This window comes from Ovis canadensis, chromosome 17 (genome assembly GCF_042477335.2).
Source record: "Ovis canadensis isolate MfBH-ARS-UI-01 breed Bighorn chromosome 17, ARS-UI_OviCan_v2, whole genome shotgun sequence".
NCBI lineage: Eukaryota > Metazoa > Chordata > Mammalia > Artiodactyla > Bovidae > Ovis > Ovis canadensis.
This window is the reverse complement of record NC_091261.1, coordinates 63915825-63937494: the sequence shown is the minus strand read 5'-3', so window position 1 is coordinate 63937494 and position 21670 is coordinate 63915825. Positions and strand designations below refer to the sequence as shown.

The following is a 21670-nucleotide window of genomic DNA, read 5'->3' as shown; positions in this document are numbered from 1 at the left end:
AATGAAGAAGAGTAAATGGAAATTATCTTTGCAGCTCTGTTGGTAAATCTTAAAGTATCCCCCGGTTTTTTTTTTTTTTTTTTTGGCTGCATCTCAAGGCATGTGATCTTTAGCTCTCCTGCCAAGGATGGAACACGTGCCCTCTGCAGTGGAAGCGCAGAGTCTTAACCACGGGACCGCAAGGGAAGTCCTGTTAGTTTTTTAAGACCCAGCTTTATAAAGTTAGTGCTTTTGGGTGCTTAATATCGGGCACTTCATCTACATATTGCATTTAGTCCTCGCAACAATCCTATGAGAGCAAACTTCAGTTTACTGAGAAGGCCAGTTATATACTCGGGGTCACCTATCTGGCAAATGGCAAGAGATTTGAACTCAGGTTGACTAGTAAACCACACAGCCCCAGCCAGCCAGGACTTTACAGTCCCAGATAGGCGCAGAAATGCAAATAACTGAATAAAATCATGAACGGCATTTTGCTACCTGGAGAGAAAATATTAAACAAATGAATTTTAATAGATAATACTGCTTACATAATAAACCCATGAACATAAAGATAGGGATGTAAAATTTCTATCAAACACCTGAACATTTCAGGAAGAAAAGATGCCATCAATTTATTTTATGGACTATTTCTGTTATACTAAATTCACCCAGTCTTTTTTAGCATACATGAATGATCATATAACTTTAATCAGTATATACACATTATTTTGGGGCTCCACTTTCTTACTTCACATGATCTAATATACTTGTTTAAAGGTATTCATTTAGTTCCCATAGCAATTTTTGACAGCCATGTAATATTACATGAAACAGAAAGACTATATCTTTTTTGTTTTGTTTTTGCACTTTTTTATTTTTTGTGGCAGTGCCCGCCTTGTGGGATCTTTGTTCCCCAGGCAGGAATTGGACCCCAGCCACCACAGTGAAAGTACTCAGTCCTAACCACTGCAGACTATAGCTTACTTAAACATTTCCCTGTTGTGGGGCACTTGGGATGCTTCCAGTGTGTGACTGATTTGAAAAATGCTGCTATAACCATCTTTGCACAAATTGCTTGTTACAATCTCAGGGACTATTTTGAGCAAGGGCATTTGTGGGAAGCAGATGAAGGAAAAGTCCCTAGAATTTTCACTTCTCATTGGGCAGCTGCTATTTCTGTAGAATAGGCTCTTGGCATCCTGCAATGCATAAGTAACACCACTACCAGTAGCTGGATGATTCGGGGAAAGTCTTTTCACCTCTATGCACCTTGGTCTCTTGCTATTGCCAAGTGAGTTCCTTGGACCAGTAGTATTGGCAGGGAGCTTGTAGAATTACAGAATCTTGGGTCCTTCCTCAGTTCAGTTCAGTTCAGTTCAGTCACTCAGTCATGTTCTACTCTTTGTGACCCCATGAACTGCAGCACACCAGGCCTCCCTATCCATCACCATCTCCTGGAGTTCACTCAAACTCACGTCCATTGAGTCAGTGATGCCATCCAGCCATCTCATCCTCTGTCGTCCCCTTTTCTTCCTGCCCCCAATCCCTCCCAGCATCAGAGTCTTTTCCAATGAGTCAACTCTTCGCATGAGGTGGCCAAAGTACTGGAGTTTCAGCTTTAGCATCATTCCTTCCAAAGAACACCCAGGACTGATCTTCTTTAGAATGGACTGGTTGGATCTCCTTGCAGCCCAAGGGACTCTCAAGAGTCTTCTCCAACACCACAGTTCAAAAGCATCAATTCTTCGGCGCTCAGCTTTCTTCACAGTCCAACTCACATCTTAGAACCTACTGAATCAGAATTTGCATTTTAACAAGAGCTCCAGGAGGTGGTTCATAAGCACCCTGAAAAGTTGGAGAAACCATACTTATGTATCAAATAGGGATAATACAATTCCTTCCTCATCAGGTCATTGTGAGGACTTAATGTGTTAATACATATACATACAGTGCTTAGAACTCCGAGTACATAGTGAGTGCTATGTGTGTGCTACTTATTTTCTAGGGTTGTGCCATGAGGATTATAGGATCCTAGTTTCCCGACCAGAGATTGAACTTGAGCCCTCAGCAGTGAAAGCACAGAGCCCTAACCACTGGACTGCCAGGCAATTCCTTCTGTTTTGCTACTTTTATGACTCTTCCCAGCTAACTGAGCAAATTCTCCAGTGGGTAGGTCTCTAAGTAGAGGGCCTTAAAATGAACAAATAGAAGACATTTCCCCCTGGTGATGTGGGGAAGAAGTGGGGAGGATACTCTTTCAACACATGTTTTCATCTATCATGCTCAAACTCCTAAGAAGAGGCAGATCCAGCCGCAGGAAGCTGATGAGTGAGTCTGAAAGCTCTCTGGGCAGAAACTGGGACAGGGGGTTGGGGGCGGGGTGGGAGGGTGGTGATGGTGGGGGCAGCCAGGTAAGATCTGATACTTCTGGTACCTAAGTGGCTACACTGATGGGGGTGAACAGTCTGAGCCATCTACAGAAGGGCTTGTGAATAATCACCTGGAGTCCTGACCCCATGGAGAACAGTTCCTAAGATTTGCAACCTGACCCCTGGCCAGCTAGTGGAGAAGGTGTACTTGCCCCACTCTACCTGGGGGGGCAGGCCCAGCCTCTTGCACCCAGAACTGAATGACTGCAAGCATAGGTAGAGCGGGATCTTCTTCCAAGATCCTCTGCTTGTTGTCATTTTTCTGTCGCTCAGTCTTGTCCAACTCTGCGATCCCATGAACTACAGCATGCCAGGCTTCCCTGTTCTTCACTATCTCCCGGAGTTTGCTCAAACTCATGTCCCTTGAGTCGATGATGACATCCAGCCATCCATCCTCTGTTGTCCCCTTCTCCTCCTGCTTGGTGACATTTAATTCATCCTTCAAGGCCCTGGGTTTCCTTTTATGTCTACTAACCCCAATTAAATAAACTGTTTTCTTTTTTTTTTTCACCATGTGCGTGATTTATACAGGTTTCCAAGCTTCATGACACTTTATCTCAGAATTCTCAAACTCAACAGTCTCCAGTCCACATGAAATAAGCTGGGGCAGTAAAATTGAGCATGGTGGGAATTGTGGTAAAAGGCAAGTTCTTTGTGAAGGGGACATCTGTTCATCTGTTTCAGCCCATGGCCAAGTATGAACATGAGTCCAGTGTACCCAGAGCCTTCCACTTAAAAAAATTATTTTAATTGGAGGATAATTGCTTAAAAATATGTTGATTTTTGCTGTATAACAACGTGAATCAGCCATAAGTATACATATGTTCCTTCCCTCTTCAACCTCCCTCCCACCCCCCCTCCATTTTTTTCTTTTTTCATGTGGACCGTTTTTAAAGTCTTTATTGAATTTTTTATAATATTACTTTTGTTTATGTTCTGGTTTTTTTGGCCATGAGGCATGTGGGCCCTTAATCCATGGAGGCTGGTGTCCTTGTAAAAGGAGAGGATACACAGAGACAAGCATGCAGGGAAGGAGAACCATGTAACAACAGAAAGCAGAGGCTGGAGGGGTGAAGCTGCAAGCCAAGGAATGCTGAGGTTGGTGACCACCACCATAAGCTATGAAGAAGCAAGATTCCAAGGAGTATGGATTTGTTGTCCCCTTGATTTCTCACGCCTAGCCTCCAGAGCCATGAAAGAACACATTTCTGTTGTTTAAGTCACCCAGTTTGTGGTATTTAACCCAGTTTGTAGTTAGGGCAGCCCTAGGAAACTAATACAGGTGTCATTTGAACTAAGTAGAGAATGATTAGAAAGAGGAAACCAAGTGAAGAGTTACAGGGAAGAATATTTCATGCAAAAGCAGGAATTTAAAAACAGTGGCTGAAGAGGGTGAGTAGGAGCTATGCCTGGAAAGCTAGCCAGGGATAGAGCTTGTAGGACGAGGCGGGAGAGGGGATTCAATTAGCAATGAGGTGGTTGTGTCATTTGAATGACAGAAACAGCTGTCAAGCGAGTCACCCAGAGTCTTAGAGGGCAGGATCTAGGATATTTTAGTTGCAATAAATAATGACAATATGAGATGACAGGGCCCCCTCTGAGCTTCCCTGCCCTGTCCGGCGACCTTGCTGGATGGTCAATGTCAGTTCTAGCGTTTCAGGCCGTGGCTGGCTTCGGCTCCGTTAAGGCAACGCTCCCTCCCCGCAAACTCCTTCCTTCCTCCAACCCCAGACACCTCAAATACACACAGTCTAGGTAAAATACGCTTTACCAATGCGGTTTGCGGACAACTTCCCCATCCCAGCTAGGCATGAGAGATTCCGTAAGGGCCGAAGCATTTCTAAAGAAACACTGAGAGACCCAGCCAAGTCCCGCAAAGGTACAACAATCCCCGCCGCGGGCGCCTGGCGCGCGGGGGCGGGACCGGGAGGCGCGTGCGCATGCGCAGGGGGCTGCCTCCCGGCGAGGGGGTGGGGCGGGCGCCTGGGCTGGGGCTGTGACGTCAGGTGCGCGCGTGGCTCGGGCTGCGCAGGAACAGCTGGTGCCTGGGAAGGCGGCTGGCCGGTGGACACGCGTGGGGTGCGGGTGGCTTGCCGCGCCACGCTGCGGGAGCAGCCGCCGCCTAGCACCACTGCACCATGTCTGGCCAGCTGGAGCGTTGCGAGCGCGAGTGGCACGAGCTGGAGGGAGAATTTCAGGAACTGCAGGTAGGACCGGGCCACCTGGTCCCGAAACTCTGCTGCCTGAAGTGCCGGGTATTTCCTTTCCTGCTTCTCCGAGCCTCGGCCGTGGGAACCATCAAGGCCCAGAGGTTGCTCCGTGCCAGGCCCTGCGGCGGCGGAGGCGGGGTGTTGCCGGTGGTCTGCATGGGCCAGCCCCCTCCCATCTCCCAGGACTTCACTTTTTCATCCACTTAGGGCGCCGGGTGGAAACCACCCCCCGCCCCGCTCCCGCGCCTTCTCACCGGTTCTTTGCCGCGCGCGCCTCCTTTGCTGCAGAAAGTTGATCTGTGACCTCTGAGGGGAAGTTCCAGGCATGTCCATGTGGGGGAGGCCGGAGGGACCAGGTATGTTCTGGGACTCAAGAGAAAGCCCAGCCCCTACCTCCTCAGGGGTCTCCCCTACCCCCACCGCCGCCCACCAGGTTTTGGCGGCTCCACTCCCCGTTTGCTGTGGCAGGTCAGCCCTCCTCTGACGCTCCATTTTGGGAGATGTGCTTGGGAGCCCTTCACCTTGAACCCGCAGGCTTTGCTTAGGGGTTAGAGACCTCAGCCTTTGAAGCTCCTGTGTCCCGCCTCTGACGTTGCTGCAGGCCGAGTTTGGCGTCGAGGATGACATCTGTCACTTCTGACAGCTGGGTTGCCTCCCAGCGATAGAGGCTGCTCTCAGCCCTCACCCTTTGGCCCAGAGCCTTATGCTGGGTGGGGTGAGGTCGGGTATAAGAGAGGCCCCTTGAAAGAACAGCATCGGCATTGCCGCTGCAGGGTCCCTGGCAGGAATAGTTGTTCCTGATAGGTTCGCAGAGGCCTCAGCTGCCTATCCTGGTGACTAGAGAGGTCTCTGGAAATCTTGGGGTTGGCTAAGAGAGATGCCTGGATCTTTTTTTTGGAGATGGGGCTGTTCCCTCCCCAGCTGCCAGATTGTGTTTGTTTTCTCCAGAGTTGGGCTCTGTTTGCCTGAAATCACATGGAACACCCCGTCCCCCCAACTTCTGCCTAGTCTCAGCTGGGAGCAGTGACATTTCGCTTGTCCATGGAGCTCTTGTCTGCAGTTTGGTTAGCCTCTTACTGTGGCCAGAGTAGGGGAGGGAGGGGAGATGGGGAAGGGTGTCTGTGATGGGTCTTTCCAGAGCCATCTAGAGGGAAGATGGGTCATACATCCCGAAGAATAGAGAAGGGGTGCTGGAGAGACCACGCAGGGAGAGGGGTGCTGTTTTAGGTGTGAGCAGAGAGTAAGGTACCAGAGCTGGTTCCCAGGAGACCTTTTGGCTCTCCTGCCATGGAGAAGAGTCAGCTACTTTTTTTCTCAGTATTTATCTATATTTTGGCTGTGCCAAGTCTTAGCTGCGGCACTCAGGATCTTCAGTCTTCATTGCAGTATGTGGGGGATCTTTAGTTGTGGCTCGTGGGATCTAGTTCCCCGATCAGGGACTGAACCCGGGCCTCTTGCGCTGGGAGCGAGGAGTCTTAACCACTGGACCACCAGGGAAGTCCCCACTCAGCCGCTTCTCACCGCTTTGTCCTGCTGGGCTCTCAGTTATGTCCAACTGTGGACCCATGCACGGTATTAGGGTCGGGCATGAGAGAAGAGTTTTGCTGTGTGGAGCTTTTGTTGTTCATAATTCCTTTCCCTGACCCTGCTTTCGCCTAGAAGGAAGAGTCTTAACTCTTCAGAGCTATACAGTTAATGCAATTAACAGCAATTAGATAGCTAGTCTTGGCAGGCAGAGGTTGCAAAGGAGACGTTTGATTTGTTGTTATGTTCTTACTTGGCGTCTCTGGGGATCAAGTGTGTGGGGGACAGAGAGAAATTGGAAATGAATCCTGGATTGTGTCCCCTGGTGCATAGCAAGGGTTGTAAAAGAACTGACTGGGTAGAAACCATTATGTTCCTTACTCAGGTCTTCAGCATTGGGGCAAGTGGAATGGACTAGGTCCGACTTCTTATCCCTCCCCCCATCCCCCATAATACACGTGAGAACTCTGAACTCCTGAGATGAATCTCTGGAAATAGCCATGTAATAAGCAGAGTGTACGTTGTCATTACGTGTGTGTTGGGTGAACTTTCAAATCTGAGACATTTGTCGGGGAGCAAGGAGGTCACAACAGGTATACGGGGTGAGGGGGTGCTGACTGGAACTAGAAAGGTTAATGGTAGGAAAGGTCTTTTTCTCCCACCAGAAAATCCCAGCCTATCTTCCTTCACCTGTATCTGCTTCAGAATCTGGGATTTGTGGGTTTCATGTTCGTATCTCTCTGATTCTGTCTTTCTTGGGATGATGTATAATGTCTCTGTGTTTTACCTCTCCTTCCCTTTTGCCAGTGGCGGGAGGAAAGAGGAAATCTAATTTCAGACCCAAGAGGATTTGAAAGATTTCTGGAATTCCCCCCCCCCCCACCCCCGCCGCAACCCCTAAAATGTCAAAATCTCTGGGACTTTCTAGAAGAAAGGATCTTTGTTCTTTTGTCTGTGATGTACATCTGCCAGGGCCTCCGTGGACTCAGGGGCAAGGCTGAGTTGCTGTGAGAACTTTGGTTTTGGCTGGTTGGGGTTTCGGGTGTGCTGGCTGATTGAGCATTAGTCTGAGACTGGCGCATGTTTGGCCCTGTGGCCTGTGGTGTGACCACAGAAGGTCACTTACAGACGTGGTGGCAGGTGATTTAATGAGCATTTCTTGTCTTGCCTCTCTGAAAACCTGACCTCATCCCTCTGCACCCAGGAAGGAGGTGGCCTGAAGAGGCCTTTCTCTTATCCTGACCTCGCAGAAATGCAGGGACCTGGTAGGACATTACAGAGATTTTTGGCTTTTATTACCAATGAAACGGGTATTCCTTTGGCTGCTGTGTATAGAATAGATATGAGGGGACAGGCTGGAAGCAGGAAGATCAGTATTATTTAAATAAAACCCTCTAAAATAGAGCCTGTTACACCCATCTTACAGAGTGAAAAATACACCCCAAAGTATAAGTACTAGAGTCAGGATTCAAATCCAGGCAGGTGAACATCAACGTTTATACTCTTTAAAATTTTTATTTATTTAGGCCATGCCTTGCGTCACACAGGATCGTAGTCCCACACTAGGTATTGAACTGGTGCCCCTGCATTGGGAGAGTGGAGTCTTAATCACTGGGCTGCTGGGGAAGTCCCCGGAGTCTGTACTCTTAACCACTGCCCAAGGTAGGTCTGTGCCCTGGGTACTCTTGTTTCTCTCCCTTCTTGCATTACTTTCTAGGCCTCTTTTCCTCTAGAAGTGGGTTGTGTGGAAGGAACTCTGGACAAGGGAGTCAGAATTCTTGGGTTCAGGACTGAATTCTGCTGCTGTCTAGCATCTGACCTTTAACAAGCTGCCTCTCTGAACTTGAGTTTCTTTATCTACCAAACAAAGGCTGACAGTAATAGCAGCAACAATAAGAACTAACTGTATGATACATGGATTATTCCATTTAATCTAAACAACAACCTGGCTTTATAGATGAGACTGAGGCTGAGAGATGTTACGTAACTTGAAATTCGTGGAGCCAGAATTTGACGCCAGGCCCGCTGTTTCCATCAGGCATTTTTGGGGTTGAGCTCCAAAAGTATCCTGAGACCCTTGGCTTTAGAAGGAAACTTTTGGACTTGTGGGGACTAATTTTATTTCTGTGGTGCTTTAACATGAAACATTAGTAAGGATTCTTAGTTGTAAGTGGCAGAAATCCAATTCAACCAGCTTTACGCCAAAAAATCAAAATAGTTTATTGGCTTCTGTCTTGGGAAGTCCAGTGGCAAATGGCTTCAGGCAGGGCTGGATCCAGGTTCTCCAGTGATGTTTATGTGTGCACGTGTTTCTGTGTCCTATGTCAGCTTCGTTCTCAACGGTCTCTCCCATGTTGTGGCCAAGATGAGCTTTGACAGTCCCAGGCTGACATCTACCAGCTTAGCAAACCTCAGAAACGAGCCATCTTTCCCCCTGTAATTCTGCCTGGAGTCCCAGGGCTGACTCTCATCGGCCCTACCTGGGTCATGTGATTATCCCTTGACCAGATCCTGTGGCACTGATTGTCTGGGTCTTGGTTAATATGTCTCCCCTGTTGCCCAGGACTGAGATGACTGCTGCTCAAACCACATGAAATAACAGTGGGAGAGGGATGGTCCCATGAAGGAAAATCAAAATATTGCTAGTTAAAAAAAAAAAAAAACAGAGAAGGATGCCAGACAGCTATTTTTTTAGGAGTAATATTGTAGAAACAATCTATATCTGTGTTTCACCAACTGTGTTAAGGCACCTCCGAGGAGCTGCAGCAAGCTCACAGGGGCACTATGGGATAATTTAAATTTTCAAGAGAAAGATGATGACCTCTGTCACATACCACTTAAACTGCTAATGGAGTAGTTCACAGCTGCACATTAGATTATGCTACATTCTTTTAAATGATGTCATATCTTTGTGAAGTTGGGTTTTGGGTGCTGATTAAAATCAAGTACTATGTGAAAATCAATTTAGAACAAGAAATGAGGGTGACAGTGTCTACTCTATTTTAAGGTTTGAGAATTTGTGCAGAGCCTGACAGGCATACACACCCATAAATACTTTTGGTTACTTCAAAATGAAATAAAAATACCCTTGTCAATTTCTGCATATTCTTTTTTTTTTTTTGCTCCAAGAGGCTACTGAGTTGTTAGGACACAGATACTTTTCAATTATTTGGCTTCCTTAGTGGCTCAGAGGGTAAAGATTCTGCCTGCAATGCAGGAGACCCAGGTTCGATCCCTAGGTTGGGAAGATCCCCTGGAGAAGGAAATGGCAACCCACTCCAGTATTCTTACCTGGAGAATCCCCATGGGCAGAGGAGCCTGGCAGGCTACACAGTCCATAGGGTCACAAAAAGTTGGACATGACTTAATGACTTCACTTTCACTTTTTCTTCCAATTATTTGGCCTAAGGATCCTGTGAAAAGTTCATTGAGACACTAAGGGTGTGTGTGGTAAACCAACAAAGTTAGGGAACCTTTGTTTTATATCCTCATTGTGGTGGTGGTTACACAACTGTATATATTTGCCAAAATTCATTAAATTGTACACCTGAAAATTGGTGAATTGGTATGTAAATTATACCTATAAAGCTGATTTTAAAAATACCTATTACCTATATCTCATGCCCTAGCTCTTTCACAACTGAGAAAACTAAGAAGTCGCAGATTCTAGACGTGAAGTCAGTCTGAGTCTCAAGCCTAATCACTTAAGTTTTATGTTACCTGCCTTCCAAAGGCCTGACATGCTTGCCTGTACCTCCACTCACTGTTCCTATAACAGACATTACTAATTGATCCTGGCACATGACTCAGAATCTTTCCCAGTATAGAACTGATACAGTTTAGGTGAAGTCAACTTGTCGTCTTTGTAGTGTTTCCACTGGCGGTGAGTCTTAGTTCAGTATATTCAGCATTCAGAAATCTGTGTTTGAAAGTCAGTTCCTTAGAAACAGAACTATATAAATGCAATCTCTCAAAAACTTAGCACCAGCCCCAACGATCAGCCACCGTGTTTTTGCGGTGGCCATGATTCTGGCAGTCTTCTGGGCTGTCCACCAGCGTGCAGTGCTCCTAGGCCAGAGCCCTGTCTGAAAATGGCACATGATTCCATTCTGGCAATTTTTTTTTTTTTTTTGCCATGCTGTATGGGAGCTTAGTTCCCCAACCAGGTATTAAACCCATTCCCACCGTAGTGGCAGTAGAGTCTTAACCACTGGACTGCCAGGGAAGTCTCATTGCCATCAATTCCTGCGATAAATATTGACTCAGGTGTTGTGACTCAGTCAAGTTATGTTAAGAGGGCATCTCCAGATGGGTCACAGCCGTGCTGGGACCTGGAGTCATTAACCTCATCTTCCCACTGGGGCAGAGTTTGTGGCCTCAGAGGACAGGAGAGGTGGCGGATCTCCAGATCCTTCAATGGAAACTGAAGGATTGTGTTTGTGTGTCCTGTACATGGCATGAAAGGAATGGCAATCAGATATGTGGGAAAGGAGCTATGGGCATCCCAGCTAACAGGGCCAATGTTAGTGTCTGTCTCTCTCTGTCCCTGATCTATCCTTTATTTTTATAAGTAACACGTAGCCACATAGTTAAAAAGTCAAATAGGAAATGTGTATAAGCATTCTGTAACAACTAAAATCTGGAAACCTAACTGTCCATCAGGATGGATAATTCCTTTGAACGTCTGTAGAGTGTGGTATGAAGCTCAGAATGAATAAACTAGAACCATATGTATCAACATGGGTAAATGTTTTAAAGAGAAAAGCAACATTGAGTGAAAAGTTGCTAAGCGGGTATATATAGTATGACATGTATAATATAGTTTAAAGCATTCAAAACAACACTTATGTTCTGCTTACTGATATGTGTCTATACAGTACAAATACAGACTTTAGCAAGGGAGTGATATGGGTCAGATTCAGTAGGATGGAGATTTGGGCAGGGCCCTAGCAAGCAGCAAATGACTCTTCTGGATGGAACTCACTGAAAAGAGTTTAAGGACGGGGCTATTTACAGAGGTGTGGCAGTTTAAAGGGGTTTCCCTGGTGGCTCAGATAGTAAAGAGTCTGCCTGCAATGCGAGAGACGCAGGTTCAATCCCTGAGTCAGAAAGATCCCCTAGAAAAGGAAATGGCTTCCCACTCCAGTATTCTGGCCTGGAGAATTGCATGGACAGAGGAGCCTGGCGGGCTACAGTCCATGGGGTCATCAAGAGTTGGACACAACGAGGCCCCTGGAGTTGGGACCATCGTAATACTTGAGGGACAGAGGGAAGGGGCAGTCACCGGAGCCTTTTGCAGGGTAAGGAGAGCTGCAGGACTGGAGCTGTAGCATCAAAAGCCTGGTAAAGTGAGGAGCAGGCAGGGGAACCAATGCCCCAGTCTGCTTCTCCTCCTGTTCCCAGTCTTCTGTCCTTGCATCCCATTGGCTAAGTAGGAGGCAGGGCAAGGGAGTCCAGGAGATGCAGTCCATAAGAGCCAACCTCTCAGGGCACAGAGGAAGACAAGATTGATCTGGGGTGGGCTTGGGGGTGGAAATAACCAGCCTAGGGCTTCCTCTCGTTGGGGGCAAAGGATGGGAATGCTATGTAGAAAGAATATGTAGGGGCTTTCAACAATTTGTGTACTATTAGTTCTTAAACTGAGGGTGAGAAATGTGGGCATTAATGTTGTTTATTTTCTACTAATTATAGGATTTTCTGTCTTTTTCAATAGGCCTGAAATATTTCATAGTCAAATGAGCAGGAGACCAAAAAGTCACCTAACAGTACCAAAAGGCTTATTCATAAAAATAGGCTCAATGGGACTTCCCTGATGGTCCAGTGGTTAAGACAGTGCTTCCACTGCAGGGGCCCGGGTTCAACATCCGGTTGGGGAACTAAGATCCCACATACCGAGAGGTGTGGCTAAAAAACAAACAAACAAACAAAAAAGACTCAGTCATTTATGTGATTACAACCATGCAAATTTCATTTACTGAAGAACTGAGCAGTGTACGATGCTTGTACTTTCTCTTGGGGATTTTTATTACATTTATATAGTCAGCATTTGATTGTTTCCTGGCAGTGTTTGCCTTGGAACTGTCCTTCCCCGCCCCCTACCCTAAAGCTCTATCTTTAGGTATTTTATCAAGTGGGTCTTTCTTTCCTTTGCTTGGTCTTGAGTTGGACAGCTGGGGGTTGGGACTTGCTCTGAGCAGCAGAACAGAGTCCTTTCTTTCCCAGCTGCCTGTCTGCTCCGGTGCCCCCAGCACTCTGGGTTATTTTTGGAGGTAGCAACTTGAAGTGGGAGTCAGTCATGTGTTTTATAAGCTGGTACTCCCTGCATTGTGTGCAGACACCTGACTCCCAGTTTTGGTGACTGTGCTCCTTTGCTTCAGTCCACTGCTGCCAAGTTTATTTTATTTTATTTACTTTAAATTGTATTTCTTTTTATTCATTTATTTGGCTGAGCTGTCTTCCTTGCAGCATGCAGGGTCTTTCCGTTGTAGCATGCGGTATCTAATTCCCTGAGCAGGGATTGAACCGTGGGCCCCTTGCATTGGGAGTGCAGAGTCTTAGCCACTAGACCACCAGGAAAGTCCCACTGCTGCCAAGTTTAGAAATAAAAATAGTGGTTTGTTATTTTGGCATTTTCTTTGAAAGTTGGCAAACATACATGTACCATATGACCCAGCAGTTTCATTCCTAGGTATCTAACCAAGAGAAGTTGAAATATATATCTACTACCAAGACTTGTGCACGAATGTGCATGGCAGCCTTATTCGTAATAGCCAAAGACTGGAAATACCTTAAATGTCCGACAACTGGTAGATGAATAAAAAAATATGGTATAAATGCTGAGGTGCAATAAAAAAGTGGATACATGCCACAACAGAAATACACCTCAAAAACACTATTCTGTGTGAAAGAACCAGACACAAAACTGCATATTACATGATTCCATTGATATGAAATACCCAGAAAAGACAAAGCTATAGAGTCAGAAGGTGGGTTCGTGGTTGCCAGGAGCTGGGAGGAAGGAAGAGTGGGGAGTGAGTTTGGATAAACATTAGAGATCTTATTGGGTGACGGAAAGTTCTGAAACTGGACGTGGTAATAGTTGCACAACTTGATAAATGTATAAAAATCACTTAATTGTACACTTTTTTTTTTTTTGAAATGACAAGTTATTTAATTAGGTTCTTTGCAAGAAGTTCAGAATACTACTTTGTGAGGATAAATTCCATTTGTGAGAGCAAACACAGAGCGGAGGTAGCCCTGGAGCTGAGGGACAGCTTTGATTCTTCACAGAATTTGCGAGTCCACAGCTTTCTGGTCAACCTTGCGCTGCTCTGTGATCTCGTATTTCTCTCTCTCTGTGTCGAAGATCTCACCCTCCTGGTGTCTGGGTTTACGCAGCTTCTTCTTCTTGAAGTAAGTGTCAGTGAGATATTCTGGAATTTTCACACCACTGATATCGATTTTGGTGGAGGTGGCAATGACAAATTTCTGGTGTGTTCTATGCAGAGGAACTCGATTGAGGGATAGAGGCCCAGTCACAAGTAGCAAGCCACTGCCCAGCTGCTTCAGGAAAACGACCCTCTTGCCTCTGTGGCGCCCAGTGAGGATGATCAGAATGGTCCCAGGAGTGATGCTGGCACGCAGCTTCCTCACATGCTTACCGAAGGGTTTTTTGCCATGACTCAACAGTTTCCGAGGCACATCTTCCGTAGGGTAATACCTAGGCATTTTGCGAAGTTTGACCACTCGGGTACCACCGTTCTTGTCGCCACCAACTGGTTTTGTGACAGTAGCAAGGGCACGAACCTTCTTTTTCTTTTCGACCTTGGATTTAGGTGCTGAATATTTTCTCTTGTACAAGGCCTTTCTGGAGTACATGGCTGATCGGGAATATCTGCCAATTCCTCTGACCAGGACAGGATTTCGGCTGCAGTGGGGCTTCCCCTTCTTAACCTTCTTCACCTTTTCCACCTTTTTAGCCTTCTTGCCAGCATCAGCCTTCTTGGCTTCAGGTTTTTTCTCCTTAGTATCTGGCTTCTCAGCCTTTTCACCCGCCATCTTGCAAGATGGGAAAGAGCTAATTGTACACTTAAAGTGAGAATTTTATGACATGTAAGTTATACCCCAATAACGTTGTTAAAAAATAATGGTTTAGGTTCTTGCTTTGGCAGAAAAACAAACGCAAGCTGGAATCAAGATTGCTGGGAGAAATATTAATAACCTCAGATATGCAGATGACACCACCCTTGGGCAGAAAGTGAAGAGGAGCTAAAAAGCTTCTTGATGAAAGTGAAAGAGGAGAGTGAAAACGTTGGCTTAAAGCTCAACATTCAGAAAACAAAGATCATGGCATCTGGTCCCATCACTTCATGGGAAATAGATGGGGAAACAGTAGAAACAGTGTCAGACTTTATTTTTTGAGGCTCCAAAATCACTGCAGATGGTGATTGCAGCCATGAAATTAAAAGACGCTTACTCCTTGGAAGAAAAGTTATGACCAACCTAGATAGTGTATTCAAAAGCAGAGACATTACTTTGCCGACTAAGGTCCGTCTAGTCAAGGCTATGGTTTTTCCTGTGGTCATGTATGGATGTGAGAGTTGGACTGTGAAGAAGGCTGAGCGCCAAAGAATTGATGCATTTGAACTGTGGTGTTGGAGAAGACTCTTGAGGGTCCCTTGGACTGCAAGGAGATCCAACCAGTCCATTCTGAAGGAGATCAACCCTAGGATTTCTTTGGAAGGAATAATGCTAAAGCTGAAGCTCCAGTACTTTGGAAACCTCATGCGAAGAGTTGACTCATTGGAAAAGACTCTGATGCTGGGAGGGATTGGGGGCAGGAGGAGAAGGGGACAACCCAGGATGAGATGGCTGGATGGCATCACGGACTCGATGGACATGAGTCTGAGTGAACTCCGGGAGATGGTGATGGACAGGGAGGCTTGGCGTGCTGCGATTCATGGGGTCGCAGAGTCGGACACGACTGAGCGACTGAACTGAACTGAACTGAACTGATGGTTGTTCAAAGATCTGCATTTTAAAGTGCCTGTTTAGTTACTGGCTTGATGAAGGATTTATTCATCAGGCTCCAAGTTTCTGGCACCTTTACGATGACAGTGCCCAGGGCAAGAGCCTGGTAATGGGTCCAAGATTTATGGCTTCTCTTCTTACCTGGTATGGTTAACTTTTCCCAGAAGGGAGGCTCTGTTCTCTGGCATATCAATCTAGATTCTGACCCCTGCCTCGTTTTTAAATTAGCTAATTAATTTGACTGTACTGGGTCTTTGTTGCGGCATGTGGGATATTGTCTTCCTTTCATGCTGGGTCTTTAGTTGTGGCATATGAACTCTTAATTGCAGCAAATGGGGTCTAGTTCCCTGCCTGGGGACCGAACCTGGACCCCCTGCATTGGGAGTGCAAAGTCTTAGTCACTGGACCACCACAGAAGTCTGGCACTGGCCTCTTAAATGGAGATACTCAACCCAAATTGGCAAAGCCAAACAGAATAAAATGGCATTTGTTCACTTATGTTAATTAGGACTTCAAAGGTATACCACCTGCAGATATAAGCTGATCCAGGAGCTTAAATGAAACCATCAGGGCTCGGTTTACCCCTCCATCCTGTTTTCCTCTCAGATGGGTTCATTCCCAGGCAGCTAACAGCAGCTCCATTAGCTCTGGGCTCATACCCTGCTACCTTCAAAACAAGTGGCAAAAAAGTTTCTTTTTATCTCTGTTTTTTTCAACAGTTCTGATAAAAAGTCCCACAACTGAGTGTGACTGGTTTTGAATGCTTGTCACTGAGTCAACCAGCTGGGTCAGGAGGGTGATGTTCTGATTGGCCAGGCCTGGGTCATTTTTCCCTGGAACCTGGGGCAAGGTCCACTCTGTCCCTAGCCAGATCTCATGGACTCAGTGTCAGGGAGGGAGGATCTCCAAAGAAATTACAGGGAATTAACCAGAAAGGGAGTAGCTGCCGAGCTGGCAAAAACAACAGAAGGCTTCCATCTGGCGACTAGTTGTGTTCAAGACCATAGGGGCTGGTTCGTTGAAAGGCAGGATTGGCTTGCCTCTGTGTGGCTCACTCCTGGAAAAAGCATCTCAAAGCACAGGTCCAGTTGAGGGTCTTCTGGAGACATCCTCAGGAGTGAAGGGCAGGGTCTCTGAGGGAAGACAGGAATTGTGTTCCTCCCCACTCCTGCCCCCTCCCAGAAACATCACAAAGACAGTCCCATCAAGAGACAGCTGTCGTGAAATGGTTCCGCCTCTCTGGAAAATGATATGGCAGTTCTTTAAAAAAAAATTAAGCTGTGTGATTAATTACCATATGATCCAGAAATTGTGCTTGTGAGTACACACACACACACACACACACCCCAAAGAATTAAAAGCAGGGACTCAAACAAATATATATACATCCATGTTCATAGTAACGTTATTCACAGTATCCAAAAGATGGAAGCAGCTCAGGTGTGCATTGGCAGATGGGAGGATAAAATGTGGTATATACATACTGTGGGGTACTGTTCAGCCTTAAGGAGGAAGGAACTTCTGATACGTTCTGCAGTGTGGATGGACCTTGAAGACGTTATGCTGTGTTTAAATGTCAGGCACAAAAATATAAATACTGTATGAGTCAACTTATATGCGGTACTTAGAGGAGTCAAATTCATAGAAGTAGAAAGAGTGGTGGAGGACTTCCCAGGTGGCACAATGGGTACGCACCCGCTTGCCAGGGCAGGAGACACGGGTTTGATCTCTGTTCTGGGAAGATCCCACATGCCTCAGAGCAGCTAAGCCCTGGAGTTGTAACTACTGAGCCCACGAGCTGCAACTGCTGAAGCCCGCTTGCCTAGAACCTGTGCTCCGTAATGAGAGGCTATTGCAATGAGAAGCCTGAGCACTGCGACAGAGAGCAGCCCCTGGTCACCTGTTCAAGACAGTGAAGATCCAGCATAGCCAAAAATAAATAAATAAGAAAATAGAGTGGAGGTTGTCAGGGGCTGAGGGGAACAGGAGACTGAGTTCTTGGGTAACGGGTTCAGAGTTTCAGTTGAGCTGATGAAAACGTTCTGGAGATGGATGGCAAATAATGTGAACATATTTGATGTCAGTGTGTTGTGCACATAAAATGGTTAAGGTGGTAAGTTTCATGTGTATTTTATTGCAATTGGAAAAATTTTAATGATTAACATGGTAAGTTTTATATGTATTTTTACCACAGTTGAAAAAAGACTGAGAGACAACTGTCTGGAAAAAGGACAGAATCCAAGAAATGAGCTGATGATCTTTCCTGCTGCTTGTGTGACTGGCACAAGGTGGAATCAGCAGAGGCTGGGCGTGGGTGAGGAATGCCCTGGGAACAGAGAGCGTGTCACACTAAGGGCCTTGTTTCCACTTCACATTGTCCTTGAGGCTGACAAATCCTGAGCCTGGAGCCGAGGACAGGGTGGACAGGAGGTGTGGTCTCCAGTTTCAGATCTCCCTTAGGAAGTGGCCCTAGCCAATGGCAGAGAGAAAGACAGAGAACTGTTAGGAGTCAGGAATGACTGTATGTGCCTGGGGACACAATTATGAGAAGGGCCATGGACTTCAGTCTGATGTTTTAAGAGTGAGCAGAAAATACCACCAGTGGAGCATTATTGTTGTTTAGTTGCCAAGTCGTGTCTGATTCTTTGCAACCCCATGGACTGCAGCACGCCAGACTTCCCTGTCCTTCACTATCTCCCAGAGTTTGCTCAAACTCATATTCATTAAGTCGGTGATGCCATCCGATCATCTTATCTTCTGTTGCCCCCTTCTCCTCCTGCCTTCAGTCTTTCCCAGCATCAGGGACTTTTCCAAAGAGACGTCTCTTCACATCAGGTGGCCAAAGTATTGGAGCTTCAGCATTAGGTGAAGTGTGAAGCACCGCACGCGTGTGTGCCAAGTAGCTTCAGCCGTGTCTGACTCTGTGCAGCCCTATGGACTGTAGCCTGCCAGGCTCCTTTGTCCATGGGATTCTCCAGGCAAGAATACTGGAATGGGTTGCCATTTCCTTCTTCAGGGGATCTTCCCGACCCAGGGATCGAAGCTGCATCTCTTACGTCTACCTGCATTGGCAGATGGGTTCTTTTACCATTACACCACCTGGGAAGCCCATGGAGGCATGAGGAAGCGCCTTTAAGAAAGTCAGTGGGGATAGAGTTGAGTGTTGGTGAAGTGTGGGCAGCTGTCATATGCTGTGGGTGGGAGCATAAATTGGCACAGCCACTCTGTGGGCAGTTTGCCAAGATAGGTTAAAAGTAAAAACAAGTGTGTAGCCTATGACCCAGAAATTCTGCTTCTCTTCCCCAGAGACACTTGTGTGTGTGCCAAAGGAGACAGTGCAAGGATATTAATCATTGTTGCATTGTTGGTTATTGTCAGAGACTGGAGACAACGTAAGTATCCAGTGACAGGAAAATGGCTAAATAAACTGTTGTATGTTCATAGTATGGAGGACTGAACAGGACTAAAAATGAAGCACATCTATATAGTCTTCTTTTTTTCTTCTTTTTAATTAACTAATTTGGCTCTGCCAGTCTTAGTTGTGGCACACGGGATCTTTGATCATCGTTGTGGCATGTGGGATCTAGTTCCCTGACCCTGGATCAAACCTGGGCCCTCTGTGTTGAGGGTGTGGAGTCTTAGCCACTGGACCACCAGAGAAATCCCTATCTATGTATTCTTATGTGGGTAGGTCTATAAGACATATTATTGAGTGAGAAAAGAAAGTTGTGAAATTGTATCTGTATTCTGATACAGTTAATATATTTAAAAAATTAAAAGTATGTGCTTTAGGGTATAAGCTATACTGCTGTAGCAAAGAGATCCCCTAATAAAATGGTTTCAATGAGATAGCTTCTTCCCTTCTCATACAGTGGTTCAGATGGGTGCCGAGTGTTCCAGTTATCCATTGGCATAAAGCAACAGTAATTGCATTTTGCTCATGGATTCTGGGAGTCAGGAATTTAGGCAGGGCGTGGTGGGGATGGCTTGACTGTGTTCCACGAGGTCAGAGGCCTTACCTGGGAAGATGCAAATGGTTGGAGCTGGAATTATCTGGAGGTTTCTTGACCCTCATATCTGCCTGAACTGAATGACAAGAAGATTTATTTTAGTTGTGGCTGTTCTTCAGATCAGACTGCTGTCATGTGGCTTCTCTATGTGGTTAGGGTTTCCATGCAGCATGGTGGCCTCAGAGTCATGGAACTTTTTGTTCCAGAAGCTAGTGTTCCAGCAAAGAAGGTGCAAACCCAATGGCCCTCTGTGAGTTTTTCTTAGAAATGGTATAGTGTCAGTTCTGCCGTCTTTAAAAAATTGAGATAAAGTTGACATATGTTTTAGGTGTATAATAGTGATTCACAATTTTTAAAGGGTATACTTTACTTATGATGAAATGTTGGCTGTATTCCCTGTGCCGTACAGTGTATCCTATAGCTTGTTTATTTTATACATAGTAGTTTGTATCTCAATCCCCCTGCCCCTGTATTGCCCCTCTCCCCTTTTCTCTTCCCACTGGTAACTACTAGTTTGTTCTCTGTGAGTCTGTTTCTTTTTTGTTATATTCACTAGTTTGTTGTATTTTTTTGTATTCCACATATAAGTGGTATCATATAGCATTTCTCTTTCTCTGTCTGACATATTATTAAACATAATGCCCTCCAAGTCCATCCATGGCAAAAATGTCATTCTTTTTTATGGGTGCATAGTATTCGTGTGTGTGTGTGTGTGTGTGTGTGTGTGTACCACATCTTCTTTATCCATTCGTCTGCTGTGGACATTTAGGTTGCTTCTGTATCTTGGCTGTTATAAATAATGCTGCTGTGAACATTGAGGTGCATGTCTCTTTTTGAATTAGTGTTTTCATTTCCTTCGATACAGACCCAGGAGTGGAAGTGCTGGATCAGATGGGAGGTCTATTTTTAGTTTTTTTGAGGAACCTCCATACTGTTTCCACAGTGGCTGCACCAATTTACGTTCCCACCAACAGTGTGCAAAGGTTCCCTTTCCTCCATATCCTTGCCAGCATTTGTTATTTGAGGTCTTTTCAATGATAGCCATTCTGACAGGTGTAAGGTGATATCTCCCTGTGGTTTTAATTTGCATTTCCTTGATGATTAGTGATGTTGAGCATCTTTTCATGTGCCTGTTGGCCATCTGTATGGCTTCTTTAGAAAAATGTCTATTCAGGTCTTCTGTCCATTTTTCAATTGGGCTGTTTGTTTTGGGGGGGTACTTCTGACATGTTTTATTGGTCAGACCAGCCACAAGCCTACTTGTATTTAAGGAGACTGAAAAGAGATACCACTTGTCTATGTGAGGAGTGCTAAAGGACTGGTGGTCATCTTTTAAAACAAGATCCAGGTTGGTGTGCCTGAGGAGGACGTTGTGGGCTTTGTCATTTGTACCATGTAGCTTCCATTTCCGGTTTCAAGGTAACTGGATCCATTGTTGCCATATGCCGGCCAGGGAGAAAAAGAGTAGAGGGCAAGACGTTACTTAGAAAGATGTGGTTCAGTTACTCTTGGCAGAAAATGTTGCCTTGACATGTGAAAACTGAATAGCTAGAAAGAGCAGGTGTAGTGGTTAAAAAAAAAATGTAGTTCACAACTTACATCCCTTCTGCTTGCAACCTATTGGCTAACACTTGGTTATATTCCTACACTTAGCTGCAAAGGAGGCTGGGAAATGTCTGTAGCTGGACAGCCATGTTCTGGCTATGTCTTGGGGTCCAGTGGTTGACTCTCTGCTCCCAATGTAGGGGATACAGGTTTGATCCCTGAATGGGGAACTAAGATCCTACGTGCCTCATGTGCCACATGGTGTGGGGCTAAAAAACAAAAAACTGAGATGTAATAAATACTCAAACTCATTATTTAAAAAAAGGAAACAAAGGAGAATAAGTATTAGGGACAAATAGTTTTTGCAACAATGAGCATTTTTCATATATATGTTAAATGTATATATATATATATAGAAATAGGTCTATGTGGAACATGGAAATACATAGATACAGAGAATGCAGTCTAGAGGAAACATAACAGTGGTTACTTCTGGAGAAGGGGGAGAAGACAGGATAGGGGTCTATTCAAAGTCAACTCTAGCTGTAGCTGTAGTGTTTTAATTTTTAACGAGGATAATGTCCTTATGTTTACTTGTGAAATTAAATATTAATTCAAACTGAAGAGGGCCTGGTGAGCATCTGTCTGTTGATGTTGCAATCTGGGTCTTATCTCACTGTACGGGGGCCCGACACCCAAGAGTGCCAGGAGGTGGTGTGGTGTTTTACCTTCCGTTGCTGGGGACTCCAAATCCAAGGGCTTCACTTTCTCAAAGGCTGTGTAGTTGGGGATCTCTCTGCACCCATCCTCCACGTCTGGTTCTAGAGAGTTGCCTTTCTTACCTGCAGACACTGGTTGACCATTGAGGACCGTTTTGGCGCTGAAGCCTCTTTCTGTACAGATTATTCATTCATTACAGGTAGGAAGCTGGTCACTGTAC

The 21670-nt window shown here is 45.6% G+C and overlaps 1 protein-coding gene, 1 long non-coding RNA gene and 1 pseudogene across 2 annotated transcripts in view; 1 reads left to right on the top strand and 2 right to left on the bottom strand.

The window, feature by feature from the left end:
- Positions 1 to 492: 492 nt before the first annotated feature.
- On the bottom strand, positions 493 to 5472 carry LOC138422634 (uncharacterized). Its single transcript, XR_011249950.1, has 2 exons — positions 4876 to 5472; positions 493 to 1773 (listed from the first exon to the last, which is right to left on the bottom strand). It is a non-coding gene; the product is annotated as an uncharacterized lncRNA (long non-coding RNA).
- Positions 4352 to 21670, top strand: part of TMEM120B (transmembrane protein 120B) — a 43168-nt gene continuing 25849 nt past the window's right edge. The window contains exon 1 of the mRNA XM_069557808.1: positions 4352 to 4618. Coding sequence (XP_069413909.1) covers positions 4550 to 4618 — 69 coding nt within the window. The 5' untranslated portion in view covers positions 4352 to 4549. The remainder of the gene's footprint in view (positions 4619 to 21670) is intronic.
- LOC138422630 (large ribosomal subunit protein eL6 pseudogene) lies at positions 13312 to 17121 on the bottom strand (annotated as a pseudogene).